At 41.7% G+C, this 16,354-nt stretch overlaps 1 protein-coding gene across 2 annotated transcripts in view; it reads left to right on the forward strand.

Annotated features, from left to right (window-relative positions):
- The window catches only part of nkain3.S (Sodium/potassium transporting ATPase interacting 3 S homeolog), a 313,723-nt gene that overhangs the window by 276,819 nt on the left and 20,550 nt on the right, over positions 1–16,354 (forward strand). The window contains exon 5 of one of the 2 annotated variants that reach the window (XM_041567191.1): positions 9,906–9,966. In XM_041567191.1, coding sequence (XP_041423125.1) covers positions 9,906–9,966 — 61 coding nt within the window. 2 annotated transcript variants of the gene reach the window in all.

Below are 16,354 nucleotides of genomic sequence, written 5' to 3' on the forward strand. Positions count from 1 at the left end.
CATCATGATACAAACACTTAAAGCAGGATATTGAATGTAGTTTGTAGTGAAAGTACAAGTTTTTGATTGCAAAATGAGTCAAGCATGCTTGTGTTTGTGGCATTTGTACAGGTATATGTAGGGTTTTCAAGTGAAATATTCTTTGTGAGCATGTGTGCACTGACGTGCATATAAATAATGCTTTCAGTGTATGTGTGTATAGATCATTTTTGTTTGCTTTTGAGCCAAAATTACCATTTGAAACATGCCGATGCTTTATGTGCAAAAAAAAAAAAAAGCAATTTTTTTTCTTTGTGACTATTTCTGTATAAATACAGTACAATTTGACATTTCTGTATTTAAATGACAGTACAGCACATAATTACATTTGCAACACTGCACTCTTCTGGGCTCTACATAAATAAGCACTTACGTGAGATCAAATTATGCTAAATGATGTATTTTATTATTGTAGCTTGAAATTGAAAGAATATAAGAAGCTTCTGTCTTCAGTCGGCTTTATTAAACACACAGATAAGTTCCTCAGTAGCTGATAGTAGGATTGGCTCTGTGTCTTCTTTCTGGCTCTCTTGACATTTTTATTGCCATTCCGGCACTGGCACATTGTCCCATTTACATTGTTTATTTGGCAGCGCAGGTTATGGCTTTGTGCCTCATATCCTTGTAATTTGCATTTTAATATTAAAAAAAACAACAATAAATCACAACAACTTTGAAAGCAGTAAGTCACATATTATAAGACGTAGTTTAGGCTCTTCCTATACCAGCATGTGTATATTTTTCATCCTTAGGTCTGATCCCTCCTTGAGGTGCACTAAATATTGGCAGATACTAACATATTGTATGGTACCTATATCCAAACTCATAAGCATTAGCAGGGGGCAGAGTCTGCCATAGAGCTTGACGATGGCCTAATAACAACCATTAGTTTTTCTGTTGTGTGGAGTAGCTTATTGAGGTTTATTATGGAGCACCTTGTAATGATAGAGCTTTTATTTAGGAGCATAAGAACAATGGTGATACCAACCATAAGAAAGTTGTACTAATAAGTTTGAAGTAACGTATACAGTAAGTATTTGTCAGTATTCTGATCAGATGAGTTCTCAGACTTTAAACAAGAGTCCTTCAGACCTGTGGTTCAGTCCACCTACAACATTCGATTTCAGATATATTAAAATAGGGTAGTAGCAGTCACTCTCTTTGATTTCCAGGGGTATCCAAAACACATGACGGTGTAAATGTGTGTCATTATTATTAATTACATGCAAAGGAAACTGGAGTCATAATTTATATTTCAACATTACCTACCTAATTCATGAGAATATTCAACTATAATATTATTCTGATTTATATGATGACTTCCTTCTTGTGCTGTGATTCACATGATCTCACCCAAAAATGAGCAATGGCTGCGGGTGCAGATGATTGTATCAGAAACATTATCATGCTAGAGGTGAGTGATGCAATAAATGAAGTTGCAATTAAGCAAGTCTGTAATTGTCTTGTTTTTACTCAACAAATTTATTAGATGGTTTCAGGTTTAAATAGACAATCATTTTGCCATGCACCACATGCCATTATGCAGTCACTGTATTACAATAAGAGTGGGACAAAGACAGAAGAATATGACCTAAAGGAAATGGAATATGTGCCTATAAACAGTGATTCCAAAGATTCTGGTTATGCGATGGTAGATAAACAGGGTTTTTGTAAAAAGTTCAGTTGGGAAACATCATGTCAGTGGTTCCCTTCTCTCCAACACTGTTGATATCATGTCACTCCAGTAGAATAAGTGGATGCAATAGTTAGAAAACTGATGATTTATTATTTAACTTTTGCATTTGATTAATCCATTAATGCCAGTTTAGGCAACGTCCTTTTCCAGTTAAATAACGATCTAAGGAATGCTGGGAAAAGTTGTGAAAACAAAGTTTAGCATGTTGATACAGTCCTTGGGGCAGATTTACTCGAGGGCGAAAAATTCGCCAGCGACCACTTCGCACCCATCACTACACTTCGCCAAGCGAAAATTCGCTCAGACAACGCTAATTCACTGGAATGCGGACTTTTGTTGTGGGCACCGAATGCTGGTGAAGTTTCGCTAGCGTTACTTTGGCAATGCGAGCAATTGAAAGAGAAGATGCGTTAGCATTTATTTCTGCCTAGTGGAAATTCGCTAGCGGTCTTGAGCTCAGGTTAATTTGTATACGGTGGGAAATTTAAAGTTGAATGGACATATATGTTGCAGCAAATACATTACATTACACAAGTCCAGGGAACCTTAATAAAGACAATAGAGTTGTTATATTGCCCTACACATGAGCCCAGTGTATAGTTCATGCTCCATATGTTAGAAAATGTATGGGGGAACCCAGCTACCCAAAAAAAATTAAGGACTTTTGCAGGCTATCACTCTGAAAAAATCGAAAGACGCCAGCGTTTTTTGGACTTAGAAGCTTTTTCCACTAAAAAATATGATGTAAGTAACAGAAGATTGAGGAAGATCTATGCACTCCAGTGGCAAAAAGTCTGGCGAAAGAGGTAACGTTCAGTAAAATCCGCATTTCATTAAATTTACGGAGTAATGACCATTAGCCAGAGTGAATTGTCGCCTTGTGATACAGTGTGAATGACCACTAGTGTCTATCTCTTTCGCTAGTGAAGTGATGCCTGCGCCTGTTAGTAAATTGGTGATGTCCCTGCGGGCGGTAATGCTAGTGAATTGACGCTATTGTTAGCCACTTCACCCTTGAGTAAATCTGCCCGCTTGTCTGATGGACCCTCATAAGCCACACATTTTAGACCATGTTCAATTACATCACTCATCTGTAGCATGATAATACTTCTGACATGTAGGGGATTTTCTTCGAAATTGCAGTTATTTCCCCAATCCCAAGAGTTGGCTTTGTTAGCTGCACCTTTGGTGGAAGAAACTATATTTAGGTAATAGGTGCACTTTAAGAACTAACTTCTCATAGCTCTTTCAACAGAAAAAACAAATGTCCTACCCCAGATGTAATACATTAATAGCAGAATTGGCTGGTTGTTTTTTTTTTCTGGTAGGAAAGAATTGGATTTCTATATCATATTATGTTACACCAAACATATTCACTGGATTTATGCGAAGCGACAAACCTCCTGGAGCTATTCCAAGCAGCAAAATTGAGGCACATGTACAGTAGTTCTCATTTACAATGATGTACCTCAAAGGTGCATATGTTATTGTGAGCAACAGAACTATAACAATGCCAGAAGGGATTTGCTCACAGCTATTGGATTCAGAAGAAGAACAGCACGAGAGGAAATCAAAACCTCATTCACAAGTCTGACTGATAGAGAACCATTTTAATGAAGACTCAACACATTTCATTCAAGTACATTCCAAAGAAAGGTCACCTGGGCCGAAAACTGAAATGCATTGAGTCTTAGGGTTCCACAAATGTGTATATATATATATATTATTTGTATGTATATATATTCAGTACCTGGACAAAGAGGAATATATTTATACATTGTATTACATAAAATTTAAGGCCTTCCCAATAGTGTTAGATGAGGATAAATCCCAGAAACTGATATAATATGAATTAATGAAACTGCATAAATATTGGTCATTAAATGTTTACTGAGTTCACTTTATATTAACAAGCATTGCATTTTATTCGCAATTAACATGCAATTAAATGTACTTTTCATTTTTTGTTTGAAAGGACATTATTTTTAACAGATGTTACTCCATTACATTTTATGGTCTAAGGATAAAACTATAATATTACATATTACGTGAGCAGTGAGTGGTCTGATCCCTGGAGTTAAGCTAATAGTTTGTATCTTTACTTTACACTTGAGAAATTCAACACAATGTGCAAATGCCACTTGCAGGGAATTAATTAAAACTATAAAAGAACCTAAAGTTCATGTCCATTAATTATGGAACGGATCTCTGAGGTAGGTGGTATAATGGTAACAAGTCTCTCAGGAAAGCTTTGTCACTGTTAAAGCAATCTGCAGCCAAGATGGAAGGACTCTGCTAAGACTCTGCTTTTCAGGCCAAGCAAAGGTATAGAATGTTATCCAGATTTTATCCAGAAAGCGCCGAATTAGGGGAAAGCTTTTTCCCATAGACTCCACTTTGAGGCAAATAATTCTAGTTTAAAAATGATTTCCTTTTTCTTTGTAATAATAAAACAGTACCTGGTACTTGGTCCCAACAAAAACAATCCTATTAGGTTTAATTTATGTTTCAAGGATTTTTAGTGGACTAAAGGTATGAAAATCCAAATTATGGAAAGATCTGTTATCTGGAAAACCCCAGGTTCCATTTTGGTTAACAGGTTACATACCTGTATAAGAACTTTCAAACAATTCACATCACATGGGAGGCAGCTCAGTCAGTTTCAGACAGTGTAGAAATAGTCCTGAGTTCTTCAGTGATAAGGCCAACCCTACATATTTTTTCTTTGGGTATATGCCCAGGAGAAACCCAACTGTAATTCTTCTAGTGGACATCACTTGGGATGTCTTTCCCAATACAACGACCAGGGGGCAGATTAACTAAAGTGCGAAGTGGCTAACGCTAGTAACAATTCACTAGCATTGGCACCCGCAGAGACATCGCAGATTCAATAACAGGCGCAGGCGCCAATTCACTAGCGAAAGAGACTGTCGATATCGGTCATTCGCGGCCTATTGCCAGGCGACTTTTCGGTCTGGCTAACAGACGTAACTCCGCAAATTCACTAATTGGATTTTACAGAACATTTCCTCTTTAGGGATGTCGCGGACTGTTCTGCGGCGAACTTGTTCGCGCGAACATTGGCTGTTCGCGTCCGCCGCAAGTTCGCGAACGTCGCGCGACGTTCGCCAATAGGCGTTCGCGTCAAAATCGTTCGACCATTCGGTCGCTAAAATCGAACGATTTCCGTTCGATTCGAACGAAAATCGTTCGATCGAACGATTAAAATCCTTCGATCGTTCGAATCGAACGATTTTCGGATGTTCGAAGTTCGCAAACTGTTCGCGAACTGTTCGCATTTTTTGCCAGTGTTCGCGAACGGCGTTCGCGAACACATTATCGGCGGTTCGCTACATCCCTATTCCTCTTTCGCCAGAGTTGCCTTCGCCACCTCAGACCAGACAAACTGTTATAAATCAGCTAGATCTTCTTCAATCTTCTGTCAAAAAACTATGGTGACTTTTTCGAAGTAGGATTGCCTGCAAAAGTCCTAACATACTTTTTTTGGGTAACCGGTTTCCCCCATACATTTTACAAAAAATGGAACATTCATTTTACAGTGGGCTCATGTGTAGGGCATTATAATAACTCTATTGCCTTTATTAAGGTTCCCTGGACATGTGTTTTTAAAGGTGGAATTTCACAAGATCACTACAAATTTTTGCTAGGCACAAATGAACGCTAGCACATCTTCGCTATCAAATGCTCGCACTGCCAAAGTAATGCTAGCGAACCCGCCAGTGTTCGGTGCCCAGTGAATTGGCGTAGTCTGGTCGCATTTGCGCCTGGGGAAGTGCTGCGATGGGTGCGAAACGAACGCTGGCGAAAATTCACCTCTTAGTAAATCTGCCCCCAGGATTTCTAGTAACATTATTTTAGTATGCACCTTTCATGGAGACATCCTGAGCACACTTGTTCTGTAAGCAAAGTGCTACACTCACTACTCACTACACTCACTTCTAATATTGAGTTAATCCGCCCCCTTTGTTGGAAAATAAAAATGGTTGAAAAAAAAAAGTAACAGCCACTTGTTGCATAATGCAATGCCTTTATATTTCTATGTTCTTAATTTCAGACATAAAGCCGGGGGCGATTCAAGGAGAAAACCCTTTTTCCTGGTCCCCTGAAAAACCTAAAACGGGGGTTCTACTGTAAAACCATTTAATTCTGGTGGTGGTGTCCATTCAATGTGAACATTTTGTCACTGGAGGATTGAACAGTATTCTGCATTTAGTCATGTCTGGAATATAATGTATTCTGAAATGTTAATAATAAATACTGTAGATTTAAAAGTGTTAATGCAAGCAAATGTAAGATTACAGAGCTTGGCTTTAACTACAATACAGTGTTAGGATATGACCATTTTCAGAATAGATTCTACCTACTTGATCCACATGAATAGTTTAACTTTTTAAATATAATCATTACAATCACATTGCTAAATAAATTGCACATTTGCTCTCTGTTTCTTTTCAACTTGCTTAAACCTGTGTGCGATGCCTTTGTAAGATACAGTATTGACAGGTCAGTGCAAGCGCACATTGATTTAGCCCTTCTACCCACTGGTATCTTGTCAGTCACAGCACATATGCCTTAACATAAACTGTTAGATGTGGGGGCAACTGCCTCATTGTGAAGGCTAAAAGGACATATTCTCTCCCCATGCAGATAAACCTGACATGAGCTGCATGAAGCTAAATATCCTTTCAAGCAATCAGCCTGTTTTAAAAATAGACTGAAACTTTCCATTCTTGGTCCTTTATTTTATTCTCAAAACATTTGTTCAGACTATGAATATAGATAAAACTAGAAATAATAACTTCAGCAATTGCAGGTCCAGAACAAGGTGTAGGCAGCCCCTTTAATTATTAGCCCGCTTTCAGGAAAGCGGACATGGTCCCGACCAGTTATTCACTGGATAAAGCATTCAAGCAACGATTCCATCATTGTTGTAGTAATTTGTAGTGATGGGCGAATTTATTCGCCAGGCGCAAATTTGTGGCGAATTTGCACAATTCACCGCCGGCTAATAAATTTGCGAAACGGCCGCGATAATTCGCTGGTGAAAATTCGCCGGCTTTAAAAAAAGAAGTCCAAAAAAATGGACGCCGGCAGCAAAAAAATGGACGCCGGCGGCAAAAATGGACGGCTGTTTCGCGAATTTTTCGCAGGAAATTTGCGAATTTCGCAGGAAATTTGCGAATTTTTCGCAGGAAATTTGCGAATTTCGCAGGAAATTTGCGAATTTTTCGGCGAAACGCCGCAAATTCGTCCATCACTAGTAATTTGCCCAATGGAATATATTGTTTATGTGAATGAGATTCTCTTCACAGAAGACAGAGTGGCAGCTTCCTTCCATGCAGAGATTTAGATTTTCCTTTACATTTTAATATATTCTCTCTCTCTCTGAATGTTAAATTCAGTTTGACCATTTGCACAGATAACAGACGCAGGCGTCACTTCGCTAACGAAGGAGATAGACGCTAGCGTTGCTTCGCACTCTAACGTCAGGCGAATTTTCGCTTTGACGAATGGACGTAACTCTGCAAATTCAGTAAGATGCGGATTTTACTGAACGTTACCTCTTTCGCCAGACTTGCCTTTGCCAGCTCAGACCAGGCAAAGTGCAATGGAGTGCATAGATCTTCCTCAATTTTTAGTGGAAACATTTTCTAAGTCCCAAAAAACGCTGGCGTCTTTTCCTTCTTCAGAGTGATAGGCTGCAAAAGTACTTAAAAACGTTTTTTTGGGTAACCGGGTTCCCCCATACATTTTCTAACACATGGAACATAAACTATACACTGAGCTCATGTGTAGGGCATTATAACAACCAGGGGTGCTTCGCCAATGAGGCAAAGCCCTTTTGCCGCTTCTGGTACATTAAGAGGCGAATTTCTAGTGCAGAGAGCAAAGTTAGGCTCTCTGCGCTACCGTACTGGCCCTCTCTGCTGCCCTCGTGGACCTCCCTAGACCCCCTCAAGCGCAAAAAGGTAAGCGCAAAGGGGAGGGGGGGCAGCAACTGCTGCTGCCTCAGGCGGCGGAGGGGCCAGGATCACCCCTGATAACAACTATATTTTCTTTATTTTTCTGGACATTGTGTAATGTAATGTATTTGCTGCAACATATACGTCCATTCAACTTTATAATTTCCCACCGTATGCAATTTAGCCTGAGCGAAGATCTCTAACGAAGTTGCGCTAGGCATAATTGAATGCTAGCGTATCTCCTCTTTGATTGCCGACGTACCACTAGCGAAATTCATCAGCGTTCAGCTCCCTGGATGCAGCTTCGCATTGTAGTAAACTAGCATTGTCTGAGCGAATTTTTGCCTGGCGAAGTGTAGCGATGGGTGCGAAGCCGTTGCTGGTGAACTCGCCCCTAAGGGTTTTTGAAGGCTGCACATATATAGATCTCTATGAACATTATCCATAAGAAAACAAATCCTTTCTAGACTCCATCAACTGTGAGCGTGTTTGTAAGGGGCTCATTTATCAACATTGGGCAACTTTGCCCATGGACAGTAACTGATGGAAACGAATCAAGTTATTGCATCCATTGTTCTTCCTGCAGCTGGCTGAAAAAATCCAATCACTGATTGGTTATTATACATTACCGTAGATAAGAGCTAACTATTCAAGTTTTTTTTAATGGAAACATTTCTACATCTGAAATGTCCAACATCAAGACCTTCCCTTTAAAGGAGAAATAAACCCTAAAAATTAATATGACTAAAAATGCCATATATTATATAATATTATATTTATTGCACCAGCCTTAAGTTTAAGCTTCCCAATAGCAACAATGATCCAGGACTTCAAACTTGTCACAGGGGGTCACCATCTTGGAAAGTGTCTGTGACACTCACATGCTCAGTGGGCTCTGAGCAGCTGTTGAGAAGCTAAGCTTAGGGGTTGTCACAAATTATCAAGCAGAAAATGATGATGATGCTACAGGGCTGATTATTAAATTCTGATGCTAGTTGTACTGGTTTTTGTGCTGCCATGTAGTAATTATCTGTATTAATTACTAATCAGCCTTATATTGTGACATTTCTATTCTATGTGTACAGTATATTATGAGTGGGTCCCTAAGCTCAGTAAGTGACAGCAGCACAGAACATGTGCAGTGAATCAGCAGAAAAGAAGATGGGGAGCTACTGGGGCATCTTTGGAGACACAGATCTTCCCTGCTAAAGGGCTGTGGTTGCCTTGGGCTGGTACAGAAGCACAAAACATAATGTACAACAATCCTAGCCTACTTTAGTTCTCCTTTAAAAGAGAAGGAAAGTTGCACTTGGGGGTGCCAAATTTTAGGCACCCCCAAGGGATTGTATTGACTTACCTGAAACCCCCGGGCGGGTGCTCCTATCGGCAGAAAACTGCACCTGCCTGGGGTTATACCAGTGAGCACTTCTTCTTGCTTGATCTTTCTTTGCGCGGATATACATGCGCAGTAGAATGAAAAGCTGAACTTTAACTAATCTTTTTAACTTTTAACCATCTCATGGTCACACTCTTAGCTTGCTCAGGAGTCGTGCACTAGCACCAGCACTACCAGAAAGGGCCAAGAAGCATATCTAGTTTTTATTGGCAGAAGAGCATGCTGAGAGACCCTACATTCTGGAGACCCTACATCTTGCTAGGACCCATCAGTTGAAATAGGGAGAATAGTGATAACCATTGTCCCCAATTCTTATCTTGTGCCTCCCCACACTGCTCCAAACCCTTTTAAGAAGGGTAGAGACCCATTGTTTTGGAATCACTGAACTACAGTATAGTCTTTGTTTTGGTCTATAATTTGAGGTTTACAATTGCTATTCTACTGGTGAGGGGTTGCTATGCGTCTTGAGTTTAGCTTGAAAAGATTTGCAGGTGAAATGGACTGTGGTATATATCAGTATATTCTGATTTCTACATTTTAAATGCAACTACTTTATATCCAATAACCTCATTATTATGAGCCGTCTCTACACTTTCAGGAAAAGAAATTCCTGTAATTTACACACAGCTGAAGTTGCATTGAAGATTGGGCATACAGAGCTTTCTCCTACACTTTGAATAAATATAACAATAACAGTGCATGTTCAGAAATAAATATGGTTTGTTTGAGCTATTTTATGCTCAGAATTGATATTAAACTGACAGAGGAAATGTATTTTATTGTTTTACAGCTAATTGGATTTGTGTATGCTTGCTACGTGATCAGCGTTATCACAGATGAAGAGGACAGCTGTAAGTACATTTATTTACTTGGTTATTTAGTTACATTTATTGCAGTGCCTTTGCTTGGATACACTTAAATCATCTGAGGATGCAAAGTGTTCCTTTCAGGCAATTTACAGCTAAAACATGAGTGGCATGGGGCCAGTGTTGGACTGGAGGATCCCACCGGGGCTTCCAACACAGGGGCCTCCACCCCCCCCCGTGTCCCCCTGCCCCAGCAACACAACCCGTTCTAGGCCCCCTTCACGTACCTGGACTGGGAGGAGAAAGATCAGGGGGCAGCAGATGGGTGCAGGTCCAGTGTCCCATCAGCCTAATCTGACCCTGCATGGGGCCCTCATAATTTACACAGGGTACTGTTGCCTTTACAACCTTTTTTTGCATTGGTGCACTCTTTTGCCTTGATTTACTCTGAAACCCCAAAAAGGTATGAAGGTGTGAAGGGGGCAGGGCTTGCGGGTATGGCCACATGAGTCATTTTCTACCCTATACTGTATAAACGTTCGTGTATACTTAAAAAAGTGTTCATACTTACATACAGATATGGGATCCTTTTTCCAGAAGCCCATTATCCACAAGGCCCCTAATTACTAGAAGGCCATCTCCCATAGACTCAATTTTAATCAAATAATTCAAAAATTCAAAACACATTTCCTTTTTCTCTTTAACGAATAAACAGAACATTGTGCTTTATCCCAACTAAAATATAATGATTCCTTATTGGAGTCAAAACAATCCAATGGGGTATATTTAATGATCCTATAATTTTTTAGTAGACTTGAAGTATGGATATCCAAATTATGGAAAGGTACCTTGTTCACAAATCCCAAGGTCCTGAGCATTTTGGATAACAGGTCCCATTCCTGTATATATGTACTGATTGAGAGACTGCATGGCCAGATATTGTAGACATTGCCTGGAAATATGGTGAAATTAAGCTTGAGAAGCCAGGAATCACAATTAATATAATTCCCTATCTGCACATAATTACATAAGTGGGGGGGTGCAATTAATTTTTCCTACTATTACCACGGTAAATAGGTTTCAGGAACAATTCTTCATAAGCACAATTGTGTATAAGTTATCTTTTATTGCCCATTCACATCCTACTTGCTGGATAAAAAATGCAGTGCACTGGCTGCGATCTCACCAGGGCCTGCACCCCCTCAGGCCCGCCGTTTGCACAAACGCAAATCCGCATGGCGTGTACCCGGGCCCCGCGCCCTGTATTTATGTTAGTGAGGCAACGGAAACCCCCTTCTGCAATGGGAGGCAGAGTTAGGGGACAAGTATGGGGCTGAAGGCGTTCCATACTAAAATGCAACATTGCTACAATGGCTTCAATTTAATTAGACAGGAAGGCAGTTTGCAAAATGCAAAAAACTTGCAGCATGCGCCAGGTTTTTTTCACACTCTGCCTTCCTGCTCGTAAATACTCCTATGCTTCTGCTTCTAATGCTTCTAAAAGGAAAACCAAGAAAAATATTTTGTACTTTCTTCATAGTACGCTTTATATCTCCCATGTATTTATTTACCTTGCATTCCATAGAAAACTATCCAAGCCAAGCAATATTATTTGAAAATTCATCAACAGTATGAAATGCAACTGGCCTAGTATGTCAGATGTGTTCCATATTCTAAATGTATAAGTATAGACTAACATCTAATTGGTTTTTGACCTGATGCAAACTTTGTTCATGTACAGTAACTACATTATGGTTACATAGTTACATAGTTAAATTGGGTTGAAAAAAGACAAAGTCCATCAAGTTGTTGTGGTAGACTTAAATGATCTTTTGCCTTAATGGACAATCGATCCAGAAACCTTGATGTATCATGTGGTGATGTTGCGCAATCCCCCGGAAATAACGTCACAGCAGTCGTTCTTAGCTGGGGTACAGTATTCTGCCTCCCTCTACAATGGCCAGAGGTTTATTATACACCAAGACAAAAGGTGGTCTTACAATATATCCAATCAATGAGCATGTTATGCTATGAATCAATTGGTGGAACCAGCACACAAACACATGTCCATAGAAGAGGGGGGGGAAAGGTAGACTGCCCTAGGCAAACAAAAGACACCAGGACAAAAGGCACTTCCCCCGGTAATATACATATACACAGACACAGTGATCTTAGCATGGCTTGTACTGATCTTGTAAAAGTACACCTTTGTTCAGTGGTCCGTATTCCTCAATCCCAACCGGCGCCACACCCGGCATGCTGCAGTCATGCCTGATGAACACAAATCGGATGGGAATCGGAAAGATCGGGCGACTGTGCAAAGGTCGGTCGTAAAGACGCTTATCCCGCATCGGTGGCGGCCATATGGCGAAATATAAGAAATTTCCACGTCAGTCCCTCCTTTTTCACCATATGTCGTCACAGCAACGGCTTCCTAACGCTACAATCACTCCAACCAAAGCTTCTAAAGGGTACAGAAAGAAAAGGGAACATGCTACACTACAAATGCACTAACAAGAAGAACCGGCCTAATATTCTTGATCTTCTTTATATCTTGATCATGAGGTCCAGGCTGGCCTTCAAGGAGGTGATGTCATCAAACAAGGTTTCTGGTTATGTCTTCTTTAAGAAGAACAGCCCAAAAAAAAAGTCTCCAAGAAGGGAAGAAGTCGGTTCTTTTAGGGACAGTCCATAGTTTGTGTTAAAAAAATAAAAAAAGGTGGTGGTTCTTCCTGTGCTGATCTTCCTGAGGTAAAGGGTTCCGGATGCTTCAGGCGATGGCTCTTTATGGAATCATCACATGGTCCTCTGCACGGCTCTTTGCAAGTTGGTTCACCAAACAACAGGTCATTCTCGCCGTCACATAGAGGAGGAAAAGAAAGCAGAGCAGCATCAGGACATACACTCCAACTTCTTTAAGCCATGATCCAATAGAAAACAACATATCACCGAAGCCCCCTAAACCTTTAAAGGGGTTCCAACCCTCCTCTGCAATAGCGCGTGCTTGTCCCTGTAATGCTTTCACCTTGTCAAGATGGGCCTGAACCTTGTCCCCAGTATCTTCCACCCAGGTACAGCAATCCTCCCCGATGAACTCACAGAAACCCCCCTTTGGTGCTAAAAGATAGTCGAGAGCCATTTTCTCCTGAAGCATAAGGGTCTTCAGCTGTCGTTGTTCAGAAGAAATTTCTCTCATGGCTTCGACTGTCTCATTAAACATCTCGTCCATTATGATGGAAAAATTATTTAGCCGCTTCATAAGTTCTATACCCCATCTGGTCCATGCCGGAAACCATGCCCATGCACGGTCCCCTGCGGAGAATAGCTCTCTCCTGGTCCTTCTTCCCACACTTACCCTCCTCTGCACCATCAAGTCCTTGTGACCGTTGGCAATGTAGGAGGCAGGGACTAACCTGACTAAGGAGCATGACCCTCTAGTATTCGGGGGAACGACTCTATAGGCAGCCTGGCCGCACAAACAGTAATAGGGCCCAGTTAATGAGACACAAAGGTCATTGGGGTTACGGTTATGGGCATTGCGCAACAACTGGATGGATAATGGGATTGCTGCACCCTCCTGAATGTCACACCCTCCCCCCCAGCAGACATAATCATGTCTGGTGGTTAGGTTGTTACCGTCAGGGATTCTATGGTCGATCTGGATGGTTATCCCAGATGGGCATTCGGTCCTCCCCAGGGACTTGGCTCCAAAACCAGAGCTGATATTAAAACAAATCCCGGGCTGGCCTAATTGACCGGATACCCACACGGGTCTGCTAAGTCTAGTACAAGCCTCGGGGCTGACATCAAGACCATAGGTGACATTACCATCTAAGAATGTCTGATTAAATTCTATGGACAGATGGCGTTCCGCTGATCTACCTGAAGGACTAAACTTTCTCATGCCCACCCTGATGTCATAAAGGGCATGTACTGCCGCCATCGCCGGGATGCTCTGGCTCAGAGGGGGTTTGGAGCACACCCAGCAGTTGGACCTATTTGCTGTCTTTGCTAATTGTAAATGCATCTTGAACAGTAAATTCGGATGTGACTCCTCATAACAGTATCCAAAATACATTAAACAACAAGTGTATATAGAAACAATGCACCTGATCATTGCACTTGATAGTCCAGCAGCTTCTTGCAGTGGCTGGCGTGGATCCGCCCGTCATGTTCCTCGACCTTAAGGGAGGTGGATGTTGTACTGCTTCTGTCTCGGGTTCCATGAGTTCAAGACAGTTGTGATTGTCTGTTGGTTCTGTCATGGTTGGGTTAGAGTCAGTCACAATCCCTTCGTCCCCCCCTCTTCTTCCGAGTCAGAATGGGTCGGGAGAAGAGATGCGGGATTGAGGATTGTACATCGTCTCAGTGTGAGGTTAGTAGGGGTAAGGAGAGTCACTTCAGATTTGGTCAGACGTGCTGCTGAAAGATGTTTGGTCTGGACCTGGTTGAGAATCTCTTGGACAGAGTGTGGGATGAGAAAGGTTAGAGGGGAATCTAAAACTATGTCACCAACTTTCTGTAATAACACAGAAAGTATAGAGAGGACCCATTCTGAATGAAATATTAGGGATCCAATCTCTGCTGTAATTGATCAGACCTAGAAGGGCTCTCAACTGTCGGGCATTACGAGGTCGGTGAAGTCTTTGAGAGTCTGTATCTGTTGTGTTGTCAGGTGTTGGGTCCCTTTTGAGATACAGAGGCCTAGAAAAATAACCTTCTCCTTACAAAACTGCAATTTTTCCTTGCTAGCCTTATTCCCAGTGGATGCCAGATGGTTCAGTAGCGAGATAGTGTGTCTATAGCATGAATCCTTGTCCGGGCAACAAACTAATAGATCGTCCACATATTGTAACAGTGCGACCTCCGGATCCTCTGGCACCCACTGGTCTAATACCACCTTTAGCTTGCAACTATATTCCGATGGGCTAGAAATGGACCCCTGTGGTAACTGGGTCCATGTCAGCTGTCTACCCTGGAACGAAAAAGCAAAGATGTATTGACACTGTGGATCTAGTGGAACAGAAAAGAAGGCATTAGACAAGTTGATAACACTAAAGTACGAAGCTTTAGGAAGAATGGACGCAAGTAATGTGTGAGGATTAGGCTCTAACGAGGCATCACTGACTATGATTTTGTTATCATGGACCAGTCGGTAAGTGACTTCCTGACCCTTGGCTGATTTTTTTGCCACTGGAAATAAAGGTGTATTACAGGGTGATTGTGTTGGGGTTAAGACCTCGATTTGGAGATATCTATCAATCTGGATCTTGAGACTGTCCATCTGCGCTATACTCAGAGGATACTGTGGCAATTTTGGTAGCACGCAACCGGGGGCAATCTGTATAGTGGCTGGAGGTACTGGCAGCAAGCCGACATCATATTTGTCAACCACCCAAACCTTAGGGTCTATCTCAGCTAGTACATCCAGGGACAAATGTGTACCAGGTTCTCCAGTATACGGGACTGCCACCACCGCACACAGCAACTCGTGTGTGAGTGCACTAGTTACCACAACACCCTCTGGGGTATAAGTGATGTTGGCCTGAATCTCCAACAGAATGTCTGCTCCCAATAGGTTGATAGGGACATCATCTGAAACTAATAGAGATCTGACTGCTTCGGTGTGTTGACCTAACCTGCAGTACAATGGTTTCGTCTCCCTAAGAGTCACTGGATGACCTGTAAGCCCAATGGTGGGGGTTGTGTTGCCAGAGAGTGGAATCCTGCCTTTTAGATCTTGTGTTTTTAGAACAGTCCTGGCTGTGCCGGTGTCGATGAGGCAGGACAGAGGATATGGCAATTCCTCAAGAAATAGATGGAAATGGGCCGACACGGTTTGCCTTTCCCCTAGTGGGCGAAGCTATGGGACTGTGTAGCAGCTCCGAAGGATTTAACTGTTTCAGGGTCTGGTATGAAATGGTAGGTTCCCGGGGGGTCCTCCGTACTACGGTAAGATTTCCCCGGGTTTGGGTTATGTGCATGAGGCCGGTCAGGAACAACTTTATAAGGACTAGGGGAATTTTGTTCTTTCTTGTCCTCATTTTCTGGACAGTGGCGCGCTAAATGTCCTTTTTGATAGCAATTAAAACAAGTTATATTAGTACGTTTGGTGAGTTTCTTTTTCCTAGTATAGGGAAGGTGGTCCTGGGCTATTAGCTCCAGAGCTGCCATGATTTTGGCCGACTTGGCCTCTTTCCTGGCATGCAGGTCCAGTTCTATGGCCTGGATTGTTGCCATAAGGGAGTGGAAACTCATAGAATGGGCCTCTGGTCGTGCAACCATTAGCCTATCTCTTAGCTTAGGCACCAATCCAGCCAGAAATGTAGCCTTTAACATTAGATGGATGGGCGATACTGACTGGGTGTTATCTGGGGCATCTGGACCTGGCTCAAACCCTGCATCTGTTATCCCTTGTTTTAACCTCTGCCAA

The sequence above is a fragment of the Xenopus laevis genome, chromosome 6S (assembly GCF_017654675.1).
Source record: "Xenopus laevis strain J_2021 chromosome 6S, Xenopus_laevis_v10.1, whole genome shotgun sequence".
Taxonomy (NCBI): domain Eukaryota; kingdom Metazoa; phylum Chordata; class Amphibia; order Anura; family Pipidae; genus Xenopus; species Xenopus laevis.